This window comes from Ochotona curzoniae, unplaced genomic scaffold (genome assembly GCF_017591425.1).
Source record: "Ochotona curzoniae isolate NIBS_2020 unplaced genomic scaffold, NIBS_Ocur_1.0 scaffold_1037, whole genome shotgun sequence".
Lineage (NCBI taxonomy): Eukaryota > Metazoa > Chordata > Mammalia > Lagomorpha > Ochotonidae > Ochotona > Ochotona curzoniae.
The window spans coordinates 21912994-21931938 of NW_024467083.1; the positions used below are offsets into that span (position 1 = coordinate 21912994).

The 18945-nt window shown below is 47.6% G+C and overlaps 2 protein-coding genes across 13 annotated transcripts in view; both read left to right on the top strand.

The window, feature by feature from the left end:
- Window positions 1–9464, top strand: part of HIPK1 (homeodomain interacting protein kinase 1) — a 53355-nt gene extending 43891 nt beyond the window's left edge. For 10 of the 11 annotated variants that reach the window (XM_040999325.1, XM_040999328.1, XM_040999323.1 and 7 more), the window contains 3 exons: window positions 1620–1861; window positions 3545–3675; window positions 4812–9464. In XM_040999325.1, coding sequence (XP_040855259.1) covers window positions 1620–1861; window positions 3545–3675; window positions 4812–5300 — 862 coding nt within the window. In that variant the 3' untranslated portion in view covers window positions 5301–9464. The remainder of the gene's footprint in view (window positions 1–1619; window positions 1862–3544; window positions 3676–4811) is intronic. The other variant, XM_040999331.1, reaches the window with a different exon arrangement.
- Window positions 9465–10791: 1327 nt separating this feature from the next.
- Window positions 10792–13529, top strand: OLFML3 (olfactomedin like 3). Of its 2 annotated transcripts, XM_040999342.1 has the most exons (3): window positions 10792–11162; window positions 11784–12069; window positions 12372–13529. In XM_040999342.1, exons 1-3 carry the CDS (start codon window positions 11049–11051, stop codon window positions 13187–13189), a joined length of 1218 nt encoding a protein of 405 aa, XP_040855276.1. In that variant the 5' UTR covers window positions 10792–11048; the 3' UTR covers window positions 13190–13529. The 2 variants fall into 2 exon arrangements, with proteins under 2 accessions (XP_040855276.1, XP_040855275.1); XM_040999341.1 differs by having other exon boundaries at window positions 11069–12069.
- Window positions 13530–18945: the final 5416 nt, after the last annotated feature.

Here is an 18945-nt window from a genome sequence, read left to right on the forward strand (position 1 = left end):
CAGTTGCCTTGATTGTTCTGGGTTATATTTATTGGGCTTTTGGTGTTAGCATTTAGAAGGAAATAAGCCTTCTTGTGTTTGAGGAGGTCGCATTCACACATGAAAGTGACTTAGACTTTAAGGATTCATACAAATAAAATTTTAATAAATTTGAATTTAATTTAATAAATTTGAGTTTGTTTATTTATTGGTTAGAAGGAACTTAGAATTAAGTTAGAGCCTTTCGGTTCAAAGAGGCTGTCTATAAGACAACTGACAAGAAAAGTTTTTTTTCCTGTGTTAAAGATTTATTTAGTTTAATTGAAAGTGTTAAGAGAGAGATCTTTCATCTGCTGATTCACTTCCCAAATTGTCAAAATAGCCAGAGCTGGGCTGATCAGAAATTGAAAGCCAAGAGCTTCTTTCCATTCTCCCAAGGATTAGAGCCAAACCGTTACCACTTTCCCACTCTATAAACATGGAGTTGGAATGGAACTATGCTCATATGGAATGTCGCTGGCCCTGAAATAAGTTTTAAAGCGGTTATTGAACTGATTTGGGGAAGGGAAAAGCAACATTCCTGTAAGGAAAGTAACGGTAATGGCCTAATGGGTATATATAATCAGCATGATTACTTTAAGTGGACTCAAGCTTATTAAAAAGGAAAAGCTAGAGTTAGTTAAGTGGTAGCCTGACCAGGTGTTGTAGAATTTTTTGTTCTCTCCCCATAAAAGTATTGAGGCAAAGGGGATAGACTGGGCAGGACCGAGCAAACCTTAGCTCACCAGCAAGAACAGAAATCAGGATGGAGCACAGGTCATGCTGTGCGAGGCTCTTACACTGGCTGGTTTGCATGAGCCAGGGAGGCCAGGACACAGCATGTAAGGCAAAGGCCAAGACAGGTGAGGGGCTGTGCCAAGATGGGTCAGAGCAACCCCTGGCACGTGAGCAATCTGTGGGAGTGGACTGGTGGGGGGTTATGGGGAGTCGCCCCAACTAAGCTGTAGCACCCACTGGTTTGTGTGAGGGCCAAGTGTGAGCTGGACAGAATTAGGCTGGACTGCAACACTCATTGTTTCATGTGGAAGGCCGGGTTGGAACCAGAACTGACCCAGCAATTGCAGCCACCAGCATGTGTATAAGCTGATTGGGGTGACGGACTGTGGCACACACAAGAATCAGGCCTGGGCACCTCAGACAAAGTTTCTTTGGGTATCCCTCCCACTGAACTGCTCATCTCAGAACCCCAACCATGAAGAGAAGTATAGGTGCCATGGTCTGAGCATAGAGAGCAAGTGATAAATAATGAAATGACTAAATAGGAATGGCTAAGATGTGGAATAGGTGTTAGAAGTGTGGACTCTGGAATCTCTTCTGTATCTGAATCCTGCTTTCACTATTTAATGCTTGAACTTGAATTGCAATATGAGGATAATAATATCTACTGGTTAGGATTGTTGTAAGGGTTGAGCAAGATGTGTGTTGAGCCTGAGAAGTGCTTGACATGTAGTGAACTCTCCGAAGCTTACTGTTGTTACGATTTGCATTATTCTCATCATCATCATCAGAAGGCCAGAGGCTGTTCAGAACATTGCTTACAAAGGACGACTAAACTTTGATGTGATTTTTCCTCCCCTCAGCTCTGGCCTAAAGCCAAGATCTAACGTCATCAGCTATGTCACTGTCAATGATTCCCCCGACTCTGACTCTTCCTCGAGTAGCCCATATCCCACTGATACCCTGAGTGCTCTCCGGGGCAATAGTGGGGCTCTTCTGGAGGGGCCAGGCAGAGTTGTGGCAGATGGCACTGGCACCCGTACCATCATTGTGCCTCCACTGAAAGCTCAGCTGGGTGACTGCACAGTAGCAACCCAGGCATCAGGTAAGTGCACCTTTATCTCTACAGCTTCAATCTACTTATGACAGTCATAGGGACCAATGGCATAGGTAACTCTTTAAAGCACAGATTAACTTTTAATTCAGATATCAGTTCCCTATATTGTGAAGTTATTTTTGGCCATGATTTAAAGAAAAAAAAAATTGGGTTAATATGAAAGTGAAATTGTAATCTTAAAAACACATAAACTTTTGATGGGAGGAAGTGGGCAATTCGTGTGGTGGAGAAAATGATTAGGTTGTTAGATTTGAACAAATAATTCTGGATTGGCAATGTAGAAGTGAACAGAACTTGATAATTTTGGACCACACAAGTGTTTTAGAAAATAGTATGTCTTATATTTTTTCAACCAATGCCATAGTAATGATGCTATTACTGTTTTTACTATCAACTTAATCACCTCCATATTTTTTCTCTATTAAATACTAGTCTTGTGTTTTCCCTGGTTCATTAGTTACATTTGTTCGATAATATTACCTGCAGTAACAAATCCAAATTTTCATGGCTCAGCAGGCACGAGGAACCTTTTTTCTGCTAAGGGCCATTTGTGTATTTATAACATGTACAGGCCACACAAAATGATCTACTTCAAGATTAGGCCACTATAGATTTATTGACTTTGTAATCCTGAATGTAGTTGCCTTGGCAGGGCCAGACCAAATGATTTTGCAGGCAGCCTGTGGCCACATTCCCTGCTTCTAATTTAAGGGGAAAGAAGTTCACTTCTTGCTCATAAAAGTTTCCATTGAAGATGATCAGTTTACAGTGAGTTAAGAGCCGAAGCTTTGGAACCTCCACATCCAGTGAGGAGGAGGAGGAGGAAGAGGGAATTAGTTTGCAGGGGCATGTACATTTTTGGCCTTTTTAGCTTTTGCCCAGGCCGCCGCTTTGCACTGTCAACTTTATACCAAGGATGGGAAGTGAACGTTTGGTGTCCGTGTAGTCATCTGTGCTGTACTTGCATTTGGGTTATGTTATTGCCATAGGAATAAGCTGAGTTCTAACTTGAGGGTATTGTGTTAAGCCTCACTGTGGTTCTCCTTAGAATTAGTCCCATTGCAGTCAACATAGAGCTTCTGTTGCCAAGCTGTGGAGGAAGATTATTAGGACCTCAACTGTTAGGTCCAAGTATATGGACTATTCATAAGTCATTGAGTAAATGCTCCAGTTTTTCTACGGAGAATGCAGAAGGAAATGCCATTTTGTATTTAGTTGTGTTGTAATTGCTTAGAATTTGAAGACTAAATACCCAACAAGATGGAATTTTGCCTGCCGTTAAGCCTCTAATGACAGTTAAATCTGCGAACTACCAGCATCTTTCTCAGCTTCACACTGCCATTGTGTACTTGTTGAACCCGTTGCATTAAGCTATAACCTCCTTTGGGTTAGGGACTCGGTCTTTTTTAATGTATGTATTTCTAATGTTTCTTGTATCTAATAGGAGGTTAGATAATATTTACTTAAATGAACCATTTGGAGATTTTGCAGCAAGAGCAAAGAAATGGGTAAGATAGATTTCATTCTTCCAGTGTAAAAGTAACCAAACAAGTAGGATGCATGTAAGACCTTCATCTTGAAAAGTTATACAGATGGGGACCTAGTGATATGCCAGGAGAAGTTAGCTGAGCGCTGCTGACTCACTCACAACTGAGTCCTGACTCATTTTAGGTCTCCTGAACAGTAAGACCAAGCCAGTGGCCTCAGTGAGTGGGCAGTCATCTGGATGCTGTATTACTCCTACAGGGTATCGAGCTCAGCGTGGGGGGACCAACGCAGCCCAGCCACTCAACCTTAGCCAGGTAAGCGCTAGGGGCTGCTGACTTCTGTTTGGGCCCCCCCCCCCAACTTGTTACTCTGTAGAGAATCTTGCTTCGGGCTGGATTGCCAAATAAAGCCAAATGAAGCCCTTTCTGTGTCAGTTTGGTGTTTTGTGGCCTGTGTCATATCTGCATGTGCTGTGTAGGTGTGCTTGGATGCACTTCCCGTGTTTTTCATGGGACCTCCTTCGTCTATACTGGAAGATTGGAGAAGTGTCAGAAATTGAAAAAGAGCCTACAATGTTTTTAAACATGCCTTGTTTTACACTACCACATGCTTTGAGACCTGATTCTCTCCCTTTATCTCCCAGGCCATAAATAACCTGAGCTCACAGTGTTTATTGAATCGAGACAGCGAGAGTGTCCTAGCTGCTTAATTGAATCAACTGCTTCTATCCTATCTGTTGTCTAGTGCCCCGGGATCTGCCTTCCCTCTTTCCTCAGCTGTGTGATCCTCCAGTGGGGTGGGGAGGGTCCTTTTATCCTGTGTTCACTTAAGTTCTCATACATGTATGATGACTACCAGTAGTGAGTGCTGATAGAGAATGTTAACTGTGTGTGTATGAGGGAGAGAACACGTGCAAGTATGAGGTAGTGCATCTGTTTTAGGCGCCACAATTCAAGAGAGATTTGAAGAACTTAGAGGAGAACAAAAGCAAACAATGGCAAGAAAGGTTAGGAAAAATTTAAATTGCCTGATGCCAGAATAGGGTGAGTTAACAAGTTCCAACTTGTAGGAGTGGGCAGCCCTGTCACCTCTTGATTCTCCTCCTTCCTCAGCTATCTGATCTTGTCTAGGATTTGTTTTTCCAAGAAGCAGAGTGATGGGTGGCCAACAGCATTCATGGCCAGTTTGGGAGAGTCTGGACCATGGCAGTCCAGAAACAAGCACAGGTCAGAACCTTAACTGTCAGCTGGGTTTCTGGTACCCTGAACCAGTGACCTCAAGATTCCTCACTCCCAGGAACAACAAGAAAAAATAGCAAATTTGGAAGCAATGAATTCACCCGATTTTCCCTTAAAGCTCAATCCTTCCCACCTTGATCAACCATGTAATCATTATGAAAAAAACAAAATTAAAAAAAAAATATTCCTTACTTCCTTCTTCCTCCTTCCAGAACCAGCAGTCATCTTCAGCTCCAGCCTCTCAGGAGAGAAGTGGCAACCCTGCCCCCCGCAGGCAGCAGGCGTTTGTGGCCCCACTCTCCCAAGCCCCCTACGCCTTTCAGCATGGCAGCCCACTGCACTCGACGGGGCACCCACATCTGGCCCCAGCCCCTGCTCACCTGCCAAGCCAGCCTCACCTGTATACGTATGCTGCCCCCACCTCTGCTGCTGCATTGGGTTCCACCAGCTCCATTGCTCATCTCTTCTCTCCCCAGGGCTCTTCAAGGCATGCCACAGCCTATACCACCCATCCAAGCACTCTGGTGCACCAAGTTCCTGTCAGCGTGGGGCCCAGCCTCCTCACTTCTGCCAGTGTGGCCCCTGCTCAGTACCAACACCAATTTGCCACCCAGTCATACATTGGGTCCTCTCGAGGCTCAGCAATTTACACTGGGTACCCGCTGAGTCCGACCAAAATCAGCCAGTATTCCTACTTGTAGTTGGTGAGCATGAGGGAGGAGGAGTCGTGGCTGCCGGCCCAGTCCCTGAGAGGCTGAAAATGGCTGTGGTGAGCTCCTCCTCTACTCTCTCCTGAAACTCTTTAGCCAGCAACTTGTTCTGCAGGGGCCCACTGAAGCAGAAGCAGAAGGTTCTTCTCTGGGGAACCTGTCTCAGTGTTGACTGCATTGTTGTAGTCTCCCAAAGTTTGCCCTATTTTTTAATTCTTTATTTTTGTGACAACATTTCTGGCATTGAAAAAGTTTAGATTCCCATCTTCTGCAGTGACTGAGGAAGAGAAATGATTCTGAGGTTGCCCTTTGAAAATGAGATTGTCTCTCTGACTTGATTTCTATAAGTGCTTTTAAGTCGCTCTTTGTTTTACTGTATCAGAGGAAAAATGCTGATAGAAGGATTGAAAGTCTGATAAGTCAAAAGAGGAAAATCATTACTTTTTTATTTGAAAGCCAAGCTTATCTGCCCATTTTATTTGGAAAGCAGCTTATTCAAGGCTATTCTGTACTATCAGGCATTTCTCCTCAAAATTTTATCTTTGTTTATGAAGCATGTAGACTGATGTTTTAGTTTTGTTTCCCATGTTGTATCATACCTAATGATCAGTTTTATAAAACTGGTGGTATGTTTTATTCGGTGTTACTCCTAGGATTCCCTCAGTTGCTCCTGTGTATATTAAAGTGGTGTTAGAAAGGCCGTTCACCACTTTCTGGTAACATAGTGTGTGAGAGAATCCAATCCATACCTACCATGAAAGTGCCAAGTCATCTTTTAAAATGAGCACCATGAATTCTTTTTTAAGTTATTTTAAAGTTTTCCTCTCTCTGATTCAGCTTAAATGTCATGGGAAAAGCCATTAAGGTGGTTATTGTTGTATGGTGGTTATTGTATTATATGCAAAATATCTTTCTATTATGAAATGGTGGTATTGATGAGCTTTGCCTAAAGGTAGTATGAATTTTCAATAATACATCCCTGTGTTTTCCTCATCTCCCCTTCTGTTTTATGTGATTTATTTGGGGAGAAGCTAAAGAATCTGAAACCAGGTAAGAACGTTGTGTATAGCTTTTATACTTTTAAGTAGTTTTCTTTGTATGCCAGCAGCAAATTGAATGCTCTCTTATTAAAACTTATGTAATAAGTGCATGTAGGAATTGCAAAAAATATTTTAAAAATTTATTACTGAATTTAAAAATATTTTAGCAGTTTTGTAATGGTGGTGTTTTAATATTTTGCATAATTAAATATGTACATATCGATTAGAAAAATATAACAAGCAATTTTTCCTGCTAACCCCAAATGTTATTTGTAATCAAACGTGTAGTGATTACACTTGAATTGTGTATTTAGTGTGTATCTGATCCTCCAGTGTTACCCCCGGAGATGGAATTGATGTCTCCATTGTATTTAAACCAAAATGAACTGATACTTGTTGGAATGTATGTGAACTAATTGAAATTATATTAGAGCATATTACTGTAGTGCTGAGTGAGCAGGGGCATTGCCTGCAAGGAGAGGAAACCCTTGGAATTGTTTTGCACAGGTGTGTCTGGTGAGGAGTTGTTTGTGTGTGTCTTTTCCCCCCTTCTTCCTCCCCTTATTGTAGTGCCTTATATGACAATGTAGTGGTTCATAGCGTTTACAGTGAGCTTGCCTTAGGATGGACCAGCAAGCCCCGTGAACCCTAAGCAGTTCACTGGGATGTATTGGGACAGGAGTAGTAGCTGTGTTGTGTAAATGCATTGTTCTCAGTTTCCCTGCTGACTTGGAAGAATAAAAACAGCAGCTTTTCTTTACCGCAACCTCTACCCATTTCCCGTTTCCACTTTGGGTTCTGAGCTGAATTCTCACAGAAGCATTTTCCCTGCGTTGCTCTGTCACTGTGCGTTGCTACCGTGCTTTTGTGAGAATTCGGGAAGCGGGTGAGAGGATTGAAGCCAATATTAAATATGCATTTTTTAAAAGTATGTGCAATCACTTTTAGAATGCGATTTTTTTCCCATGTGGCAGTCCTTCCTGCAAATAGTTAACGTTGATAATAAAATATTTGCTTGTTGAAAAAGAAATTTAACAGATGTGTTTATACCAAAGAGCCTGTTGTATTGCTTACCATAGCCCCCACACTGGAGGAAGAGTTTGTGGTGCTGCTGGTTCAAGGAACTCACAGCAAACTTTCTTAACCAGTGAAGGATACTAAGAAGGAACTGAAACTTGTTGCATCATCGGGGCTTTTGAAGTTTCTTTCTTATAACTTTTATTCTTGGGGCCCTTCAAGCTGTGAAATTGTCCTTGTACTCTCAGCTCCTGTGCGGATCTGGGGCAGGTAGAAGGGACGGGGACTGGGAACATTCCTGCCTACAAAGGCCACGAAGAAGAAGGTTAACCCTAACATGCAGATGTGTTCCATCTGAGCTGGAAATTGTATACATGAGGAGTAATTCTAGGACTGGTTCTCTATGGAGATGGTGTCAAGGAGGTGCCCGATGGAGATGGGAGATTCGTGGAACCTGGTCAGCAAATTCTGAACCGGGTTGAACACCGAGGAGCTAAGTATTTGGAGTTTTTTTATTGTAAGGAGGAAGGGCTTCCAAGATGGGGTGGGCAGTCGGTGCAGTCTACCCAGAAATACACATATGTGTGCGTGTGCGTGGTTCTTTAAACTGTTCTGCTGCGATGTATTTTCAGCACCATATTGGTCAAAACAGACAATTTGATGATTTCTGTTGCTACTGTTAAATTGTTTACTGGTCAACACGTGATCTTTGTGCCACCTTTTTTTGCCAAGCGCATTCTGACTTCCTGGTTCAAACACATGTCTAGTTCCTAAGGGAGACAATTTTTGTTCCTTATCTTTTTCTTCCTCAAGGAACATAATGTATTGTTTTTGTATAAAATGAGATGCAAGAAGAGAAGATCCCCCTGCCTGCTTCCACCAAGTAGATGCCATTTAAGATAGGAGCCTTCATTCTGTGGGAAAAGAGAATAACCAAGAGCTTGTGTTTGCTGCTTAGTCACCCTAACTAGCAGCCTGTCTTCAGAAAAACTGCAGATTTTCTGCCAGACTGCAGATTGACATTTCAGATTTACCAAGATACAGTTTCACCCGTGTCTGCCAAATGTGTATGTGTTTGATGTGGCTTTAGATTCTGTCCCTGGATCCGAAAACACAGCTGGCCCGGGCAGCATGGGGGAAACCGTAAGAATTTGATGTAAGTCCTCTCAGAACTAGGGTCTCCAGTGTCTTCCCTTCTGGGTGACAGAGGAAGTGGGGAGTAGTGAAGCATCAGGCTCGTCGGACGCTAGATCACTCCCAGGAGCTGATCCCACCCTATTCAGCTACCTACCATCCCCAGAAGGAGAACTGCGCTTCAAGCAGTCCTGACCATTCTGAGCCTGCGTTTGTGATCGCTCATTTCCTCGTCCTCCACTAGAGGGGCCGAGCTTGACTGCAGGAGCCAGGCAAGCACAGAAATGTGTGCATTACTCAGCATTTCTTATGCAAAAATTCACAAGTTGAGATGATTTGTTTTAGACTAGGAAGTGAAATTGGCTCTCACTGACAGGAATGGCCCGAACCTGCTTCCTGTTTCGATTTGTTTTCAACTGATGAATGGTGCAGCATGTCTATGTGGTTGTTTGTTGCTAAACTTTATATAATGTGTGGTTTCAATTCAGCTTGACAAATAATCTCACTACATGTAGCAGTACATTATATGTACATTATATGTAATGTTAGTATTTCTGCTTCGAATCCTTGATATTGCAATGGAATTCCTACTTTATTAAATGTATTTGATATGCTAGTTATTGTGTGCGATTTAGACTTTTTTTGCTTTCTCCCTTTTCTGGTTGTGCGCTTCCTTTTACAACAAGCCTCTAGAAACAGATAGTTTCTGAGAATTACTGAGCTATGTTTGTATTGCAGATGTATTTAGGGAGTATGTAAAATAATCATCTTAACAAAAGAAATAGATATTTAAAATTTAATACTAACTACGGGAAAAGGGTCCATTGTGTAAAACATAGTTTATCTTTGGATTCAATGTTTGTCTTTGGTTTTACAAAGTAGCTTGTATTTTCAGTATTTTCTACATAATATGGTAAAATGTAGAGCAATTGCAATGCATCAATAAAATGAGTAAGTTTTCTGACTCACGTGACTGCTTTTGACTTCCTTAATGGGATACTTACGAGATCGACAAAGGACTTCTCTGGAGCGAGCAAGGCTATTGCGGCTGTCTGGTCGTCAGCAGAGTGTTAGACAACTGCCTTCTCCCTGCAGGCCTCCGCGGTGGGGATGGGGAGGTGAAGTGCGGGACCATCGGGCTCTCACCCTCTGGAAGAGGTGGAATTTGCTTCCTGGCGTCTCTTACCAGACATCTGAAGAAGCAGAGTGAAACCAAGTCCCTAGCAGAAGATGCTTGCCCCACCCCACCTTTGAAAGTTGCACTGTTAGACATGTGGTCCTTTTGGGGGAAGGATCACCTCTGAATAGATTCTTTTTATCCTAAAGATTTGTCTGGATAAAGAAGGATTTATCTAGATTACTGACTGCAGATCTCTGGATGAATACTCTGTATTTGACATCTTGTGATGACGTTTCTGGCCAGGTGTCTACTTTCCTGTAGCCATTTGGTCTTCTGCAGCTGTAGGAGAAACACCAGGAGAGACTTCTTGGACCATAGCCCAGGGAAACGATCCGTGGTCTGTTTTCTTTCAGTAGTAGCACTGTGAGGGTTCATGAGACTGTGGCCTTAGACTGCAGGGCACAAATTTGTCTCCCACTCTGAATAATGGAAGTTGATGTGAATGGGCCTCAATTTGAGAAGAGTATCCCAGAATGCTTTTAAGGGAAGGGGCATAAAAACAAGAAACATGTAGATTGGCTGAGCTGCTCTTCTCACTTGCAGGTAATCAAGTCAGTTCACTAACATTTTGTGATTGCTTTATCTTGATCTGCCTTATTCTCTTTCAAAAAAAAACAGATAGATGGAGAAGGGATGAGGGAGACTGGCATGGGCCCTAAGATAACTGGGTAGTCCGTGGGGAAGTCTGCATTTTAATTATGAAACCCCCTATAAATTCAGTTTCCTTGGCTTGCTCTGGGGAAGTTGTTCCACATGGGGTGAAGTCCAAGGCTTGCTTGATTGCTGTTGATCCTGCAAGAGAGCACCATGTGCCTGGCACAAGGTGGCGCCAGTGAGCTATAAAAAGTTCATTGACTTGAAAGCTGTGCTTCTTACCAGCTCCCCTCAAACTTTACCCTCCTCTCCCTTGCAGGCTTCCACTGAATGAGGCAGTAAAAAAAATCCTGTTTTGTTCCTGTGGGGAAGGGAAGACAGTTTGTTAAGTCAGCAGCCTGGGAAGCACTTTCCTAAAGTTGAGGAGTAGAGCTTGCTGTTGTCTGGTGGGGGTCAACCTCCTGCAGCCAGCTAGCTCCTTTTCCTGAGTGACTGCCCAGAGGCTGGCCTCTTGGCTCCTGGGATGCTTGCAGCCCAGGCGGGTGGTGCTGGGCTCCTGGCTGCTGTGTAGTGGACCATCTGTGTTTGATCAATCTAGATGGAAAGGAGCGGGTGGGGGTTGTGAAGAAACTGGGAAAGCATTCCAGAGTAGTGAGGGAGATCAGAAAGAAGGCCCCGCCCCCACCCCGCCTCCCCAGCCAGCCCACGGGCTTGAGGGGAAGAGGCCAGGCCCAACACACTTCTGCCTTCTTTTGTCCCACTCTCCAGGCTGCCATGGGACCCAGCGCTCCTTTCCTCCTCTTGTTCCTTTTGTCATGGTCAGGACCCCTTCAAGGACAGCAGCACCACCTTGTGGAGTACATGGAACGCCGACTAGCTGCCTTAGAGGTGAGGGACTGCTTTCTCCTGTAGCCCAGCCGGGAAGGACTCCACGGCTTGTGTTAATTCAACCGATTTGTCAGGCATCTGGGGTGACAGGATGGGAGGCTGCAAGAACCTACAGAAAAGTCTATCCTGACGAGTGAATCCTCCATGTAGAGGTCCTCTCCTGCCGCACAGAGCAATTCTAAAGCAAACAGACCCGTTGGGATTAGGTGGGGGAAGGGGACAACGAGGAAACGGGAGCCAGGATTGGGGTGCTGGAGGAGCAGATGATTCTGCTGAAGTGGAGTTTCCCAGGGAATCTGCAGCTTGCTGCCTTTGAAAGCATTGTCATGGCTGTAACATCCTAGTCCCTGCAAGAACTGGATGGGGCAGGAGGGACCCCTCTCCAGCGGGTGGGGAGGCTGGGGTAGGCTCGGAACCAAGGTGAGGCCGGGCTGGCCTGTTTGCACACTTAACACCTCTGGACATCTGGTTTCCTTTTCTGTTGGGAGTGGATGGGCTGTCAAAGACTGGCTCAAGTTTGTTCTTTTTCACATTCCTGACTCCCTTGCTTGGGCCTCCCCACTCCTGCATGGGACTTGTAATCCTGCAGCTCTTTCTCTCCCGATCCCTCCGTCCCTTCAGGAGCGCCTGGCCCAGTGCCAGGACCAGAGCAGTCGGCACGCCGCCGAGCTGCGGGACTTCAAGAACAAGATGCTGCCGCTGCTGGAAGCGGCGGAGAAGGAGCGGGAGGCGCTCAGAACCGAGGCTGACACCATCTCCGGGAGGGTGGACCGTCTGGAGCGGGAGGTTGACTATCTGGAAACCCAGAACCCAGCTCTGCCCTGTGTGGAGCTGGAGGAGAAGGGGACTGGAGGCCCTGAGGCCAAAGGCAAGGGCAGAAGAAATGAGAAGTATGACATGGTAACAGGTAAAAAAAAAAGAAAAAAAAGATGTTAGAGCAGGCCCTCATGTTCCCTGTCCTATCCCTTGGTCCTCTTTGTCCACTGTGACTCCAACTGCTGGAGTGACGGGTCTACTAAAGTGACTTCCTGGGGACCCAGGCCTCTGTGGCATACCCTGCATGTCTTAGTCTCCCCCAAGAGTGTAGACCTCCACTGGGCAAGTGACTACCCTTATTCTCCCCATAGCCCGCACTGGTGGGTGGAGTTCCTGCCAAAGGTATCCGACTTCCGCCTCTTATTTCCTTTTCCTGTGCTCCTCCCCCACCAGATTGCGGCTACACCATCTCCCAGGTGAGATCCATGAAGATCCTGAAACGGTTCGGTGGCCCGGCTGGTCTGTGGACCAAGGACCCGATGGGGCCAACTGAGAAGATATACGTGTTAGATGGGACGCTGAATGACACAGCCTTTGTCTTCCCAAGGCTGCGGGACTTCACCTTGGCCATGGCAGCCCGGAAGGCATCCCGAGTGCGAGTGCCCTTCCCTTGGGTGGGCACTGGGCAGCTGGTATATGATGGCTTTCTGTATTACGCCCGGAGGCCTCCTGGAGGGCCTGGAGGGGGCGGTGGGTTGAACACTTTGCAGCTCATCAAATTCCACCTGGCCAACCGAACTGTGGTAGACAGCTCGGTGTTCCCAGCAGAGGGGTTGATACCCCCATATGGGCTCACAGCAGACACCTACATCGACCTGGCAGCTGACGAGGAGGGCCTGTGGGCCGTCTACGCCACCCGCGAGGATGACAGGCACCTGTGTCTGGCTAAGTTGGATCCACAGACACTAGACACAGAGCAGCAGTGGGACACACCGTGTCCCAGGGAGAATGCCGAGGCTGCCTTTGTCATCTGTGGAACCCTCTACGTCGTCTATAACACACGCCCTGCCAGTCGAGCCCGCATCCAGTGCTCCTTTGATGCCAGTGGTACCCTCACCCCTGAACGGGCGGCACTCTCTTACTTTCCCCGTCGATACGGTGCACATGCCAGCCTCCGCTATAACCCCCGGGAGCGCCAACTCTATGCCTGGGATGATGGCTACCAGATTATCTATAAGCTGGAGATGAGAAGGAAAGAGGAGGAAGTCTAAGGAGCTGGTGTGGGTTCTGGATTCCCTCTCACATCCCCTCCTTTTTATTTTAGCCCATGGGAGGCCAGGTTTTTCATAGCTCCCACTGTGTCAGATGAAACTCCAGATACCAAGGCATCATTTCAGAGCTAACAGTCAAAATTCTGAAAGTTCACTCCTGCTCTTCTGCTCCATGCCCTACCATCTTGGGCCTGTAAATAACCCAGACCCAGCAAGTGGCACCCTGTTCTTGCTCTTTGTGTGACTTCGGGGAGAGCAGAAGAAAAAAAAAAGACTTAACATTCCCCTCCTCCCTTTCTCTATTTTTTGTTGCAATAGTTTGCATTAAAAGGAAAACCCACTCCTCCTGTGTGTGTGTGTGTGTGTGTGTGTGTGTGTGTGTGTGTGTGTGTGTGTGTGTGTGTGTGTGTGTGTGTGTGTGTGTGTGTGTGTGTGTGTGTGTGTTTGGGGTAGCCCTGAGATCAAATGTCTTCCCGTTACCACCCTCCCCTTCTCTTCCTCTTGCACGCCCTCCCCACTCCCACAGCCACATTAAAGGACTTGGCTGGGCTCCCCAGCCCAGGGGAGAGGGAACTTTCCAATAACAGGCTTTACCGAGAGGCCCTTGGTTGGGGGACTGGCCATCCAACAGTCTCAGATGGACCACTGGCACTGTGCCTCTGGTCCGGACACACTGGACTCCCCCCACCCTCGGCAGGGCTTCCAGCTCCACTTCGCCCAGGATTCTGAACTGAAAATGGATGTCTGCTAAGTTGAAGTTTGATGTGGAAACTGGTGCCGGGAACGCATGAGAACTTGAAGTCTCAGGCAGGGTAGGGGTGTGTGTGTGTCCACACCACACCCACTTCTATGTGGCTTCCAGCCCCTCTCCAGGGCCAGCTTGCACAACTGCTCTGGATCTGAACCGCTCCGATTTTCCTGCTGCCACAGCGTCTGCGGTTTGGGCAGGGAGGAGGGGCAGTGGCCATGCCCCAGATGTTGGTGGGACTGTTTCTCCCTACCCTCCACGCATCGTGCTTTGCATTCCCTGAACCCTACATCCTCATGCACCCCCAATAAACCACTGCAGGCCCAGAACCTGGCCGGAAGCCGAGTAGAAGTCTTGGCAACTTAACCCTTCCTGGCCCAAGCAGCCCAGCCTCCCTCCTGCATGGGGTTGCAGACCACGGGCTGCAGGAGGCAAGCTGCAGCTTTTGGGTTCCGGTCTCTGGGCACCTGCGGATCTCCTTCCTGACTTTCCCCACCCTCCCTACAATCCCAGCCACATCTGGATGTTCAACCTGCGGGGGTAGACTGGTGTATGGACAGGAGCCCCTAGGACAGGAGTCACTAGGGGACTTGTCCTTAAACTGTCCCCAGAGAGCTCTGGGTTACTTTATCCGGGTAGAGAGGGGACAGCAAGTCTTTCCTCCTTCCCAGTCCAGGCTGGGGGGGGCTCAGGCAGGCCCACCCCCATCATATCTTCCTTTGTCTTCTTTCCTTTTCTCTGACGGAGAAACAGCCACGAGACACCTCACAAAGGCGCTATTATAGGGAGCCCCAGGCGGTTGGGGCGCGCTCCCATTCAGTGCTCCCCTAATGTGGGGCTGGCAGCCATAATCACCGCCTGTCAGCCCACAGCGGGGTCTGCCCACGGAACATCTGGATCTAACACAGGGTGCATGCAAGGCTCTGGAGGAGGGGGCACCGTTCACGGCAGAGGTCTGGGGAGCAGGGTCCAGGCTGCGATCATGCGTGTGCGTGTGTGCGTGGTGGGGAGTGTTGGTCTCTTCCAGTGGGACTGTGTTTGCCTGCATCTGAGCAGAAGCTTTTAGAAATGGGACCATACTGGTTGTCCTACAAAGCTGGTGGCTCTCCGTCCTGGAGCTGGAGCCAGAGCCACTGCTGCTGTGTGTAGTTGACATCAGTGTCAGGAGCAAGCATTCCAAGTCCACTCTCAAGACCTCATCCATCCTGTGTGTGTCTCTCATTGTGGTATCTTTCCTTGCTTGGTTCCTTGATGAGAAAGGAAAATGCAGGATTTTGTTTGTTTGTTTGTTTTGGGTTTTTCGGGGGGGTGCTGAACATTTCTTTGGAAAAGTTAACTCAGACTTTTCTGAAAGGGCAGACGTCTCTGGGAGCTTACCATTTCTTACGTTTTGGTCTTTTTTTTTTTTTTTCTCCCCCACCTTTCCCTTTTGCTTCCTGGACAAGATAGCTAGTGCTACTTTGGAAGCATTCTGGAAGGTGAGTGCAAGTGTGTGGGCAGACCCAGTGAACTGTCCAAATTCATTATTCTAAATTGTCTGCTGCTCCAGGAGACAGCCTCTGGAACTTAGTCCTGTTGTCAGAGAACAGCTTCTCACCCCTTTCAGACCATCTGCCACCCATCTTGGGGGTGCAAATGGGCTCCCACCTTCAGTTTGGTAGAACAACAACAACAACATTAGTGCAAGAAGCAGGTGCTCATAGAGGACGGAGGGCTGAGATGTTCCTCCTGCACCCCCGACAGTTGCCAGAAGGCAGAGAGTGGCCAGGATGGGAGGGCCAGCAGGTGCTATCATAGTGGAGCCAGTTATCACCAGGTCTCCAGGCAGCTTTGAGGGGTCTTGGTCCCGGGGAAGAACCAACACTGGTTCCAAAAGTTTCCTGCCCCAAGTGCCCAGCTCTCTTCTCTGTGCTCAGGACTGCTGCTGATAACATCTGCCTGCCAGAGCAAATGAAGTGTTAATCTTGCTCACTTCAATCAAGGGACCTGAGCCAACATTGCTGGAGCCCTGGCCGGGAGGCAGGGGGCAAAGATGTCAAGAATGAAGTTGTTGATTCAGCTGCAGCGGCTTCCTCTGGGCTGAGGCTCTGAGCTACACCGGAACCAGAGCACATTCCTCCTCCTCATCTCTGCCTCCTTCTGTTCCTCCTCCGCCTCCTTCAGACTCAGCATCTCTGGAACCCTTTTCCAACCCTCTTGTAGTGCAGGCCTCTGCCCCGAGCCTTCCCACGGCCTCACTGTAGTCTGCACCTGGCGTGGGTCACCACACACACCTGTGAAGTGCTGCTGGGACTGCATAGGTGTTGCTGCGGCCTTCAGCTTGAGTCTCAATGTCTGCTTTTCCTCAACACAATCACCTAGTGCCTGGCACAGGTTACTTAGGAAGAAGAAGGGTGGGTGTAGCTCACCATTTTAGAGGTTCAAACCCACAGCCCTGGCATCCGCTTGGCTCTGAGCAGGGACTTCTGGTTGCGTCACTCTGCATTAGGACAAGTGGGTCACGCCTCAAGCTCAGAGCAGAGAAAGGCTGGGTACCACCATCCCATGCAAGGACATGTGCCAGTCAGCCTGAGGACCTCCCAGTAGGCCTCCCCCACACTTGCTTTAGATTTTTTTTAATTCTCAATTTTATTTTTAATATTATTTATGTAGTTCAGAGGAATGCATGCCCATGAGGGTCTCTGATTAGGTGCCCCAAGCCCTTTCTCTTAAAAAAAATTTTTTAATTGTTTAATTGAAAGAGTTACTGAGGAAGATCTTCTACCTACTTATTCACTCCACAAATGGCCACAATGGCCAGAGCTGGGATGGGTACAGGGGCCCAAGAACGAGTACCATCCTCTGCTGCTTTTTTGGGCACGTTAACAGGGAGCTGGATCGGAAGTGAAGTAGCCGGGACTCGAACCGACTCCCACATAGGATGCAGCACCAAAGGCTGTAGCTTTAGCCTGCTATGCTACAGCACCAGTCCCTGTGTTCCCTCCTTATTGGCTCACACCACTTTCCAGGACCGCCACTGTGGGGACTAGGCTTCTGGTCACCACAAGCTCTTGCAGAAACACGAACCACAGCAGTCTGTCTGTGGAGCCTGCAGGCAGCCTCTCCATGCCTGCCCATGTAGTGTGGTCCAGGAAAAAACTCCTCCTCAGTCCCTGTGGCCCCCTTCACCCGCAGGCCTGCTCATAACTTCAGTTGCTCCAGGCGAGGGCTTAAAAGATTAAATCCTTATTTATGGATTTAATAAGCCCACAGAAGAAGGGTCAAGGTGGCAGCCCATGAATTACTTTAAGGGGGCAGAGTGAAGAAATACAAACAGAATCTTCAGTCCCCTCTTGTAACAACTTGGGTTGTGACAAAAACCCATACTTGGGGCCTGGCGTGATAGCGTAGCAGCTAAAGTCCTTGCGTTGAATGCGTCAGTTCTAATCCCGGCAGCCCCGCTTTCCATCCAGCTCTCTGCTTGTGGCCTGGGAATGCAGTCAAGGACAGCCCAAAGCTTTGGGACCCTGCACCCGTGTGGGAGACTAGGAGGGAGCTCCTGGCTCCTGGCTTCGGATTGGTGCAGCACTTGGTCACTTGGGGAGTGAATCATGGGATGGAAGATCTTCCTCTCTGTCTCCTCCTCTCCATATATCAGCCTTTCCAATAAAAAGAAGTAAATTAAAACACACACACACACACTTTCCAGTACATTCCTGCATGACCTGGCTGGTGTGGTAGAGGGAGGGAGGTCTACCCTGACTCCTGGGGCCTCGGCAGGGGTGGCCCCAAGGGGAAAACTCAGGTTTTGTCCCCAGGGGCGTTGGCAGTTTGCAGTTTGCAGCTGGGAACTGTTTGCAGGCAGTCCAGGTGCCAGCATCTCATCCCAGCACCGGTTCATATTCTGGCTGCTCTACTTCCCATCCAGCTCCCTGCTTGTGAGCTAGGAAAACAGTTGAGGACGGCCCAAAACCTTGAGGTCCTGCACCTGCCTGGGAGATTTGGAAGAAGCTCCTCGCTCCTGGCTTTGGATTAGCTCAGGTCTATTTCTTGTGGCTATTTGGGGAGTAAACCAGTGGATGGAAGGTCTCTCTTTGCAAATCTGCCTTTTCAATAAAAATAAATCTATCTCTTTTTTCTTTTTTGCCATTGGCACTCCTCTCCACCCGACACTGGTGCCTTTCTTTCCCATGACCCCAACCACTCTGTGCGTATCTCTTGTCGGGAGGCGGGCTCGCTGTGTGCTCATCTCTGGGCCTCCAGAGCCTGACTCAGAGCCTAGTTCTGAGAAGGCGGTCTGGGCTGTGTGTGCTGACGCGCGGCCTGGGGAAGGAGTCTGCAAAGTGTGGGCATGTCTCCTAACTCAGGAACCTGACTCAGGAGTGGCACACTGCCTGCATTCCGCTCAGTGAGGGTTGCTGGGGTCCACTGCCAAGGGGAAGCTCCCGAGCTAGGCTGGCACAGCTGTGCCCTGTGTTCCGAGCAGGAAGGCTGTTACACAGCACTGGGCTGTGGGAGGAGAGCCAGTGCTCAGCATCTGACTCCCAGCAGTAGTTAAACCCAGACTCCCATCCTGGCACATAGTTAATACTCAGTAAAGATTGCTTACATTGGGCATGGCACAATAGCTCAACTGGTTAATCCTCCTCACACAAATGCCAGCATCCTATATAGGCACTGGTTCATGTCCTGGATGTCCCACTTCCCATCCAGCTCCCTGCTTGTGGCCTGGGAAAGCAGTGAAGGACAGCCCAAAGCCTTGGAACCCTGCGCCTGTGTGGGAGACCTGGAAGAGGCTCCTAGTTTCGGATTGGCTCAGCTCTGGCTGTTGGAGCTTCTTGGGGAGTGAACCAGAGGAAGGAAGAGCTTTCTCTTCATCTCTCCTTCTCTCTGTATATCTGCTTTTCCAATAAAAATAAATAAATCTTTAGAAGAAAAAAAGATTACTCTCATCAAAAGCCTGGTGTACTTCTTTTCTGATAACAAAGCATTCACTCTTTTTCTTTTTTTTAAAGATCTATTTATTTAT

What these genes read in the sequence shown, in the direction of transcription:
- OLFML3 (XM_040999341.1), top strand. Translation starts at nt 11,523, where the DNA reads ATGGGGCAGGAGGGACCCCTCTCCAGCGGGTGGGGAGGCTGGGGTAGG. An exon ending in GAAGTATGACATGGTAACAG is followed by an intron (nt 12,070 to 12,371) that starts GTAAAAAAAAAA and finishes CTCCCCCACCAG; the next exon opens with ATTGCGGCTACACCATCTCC.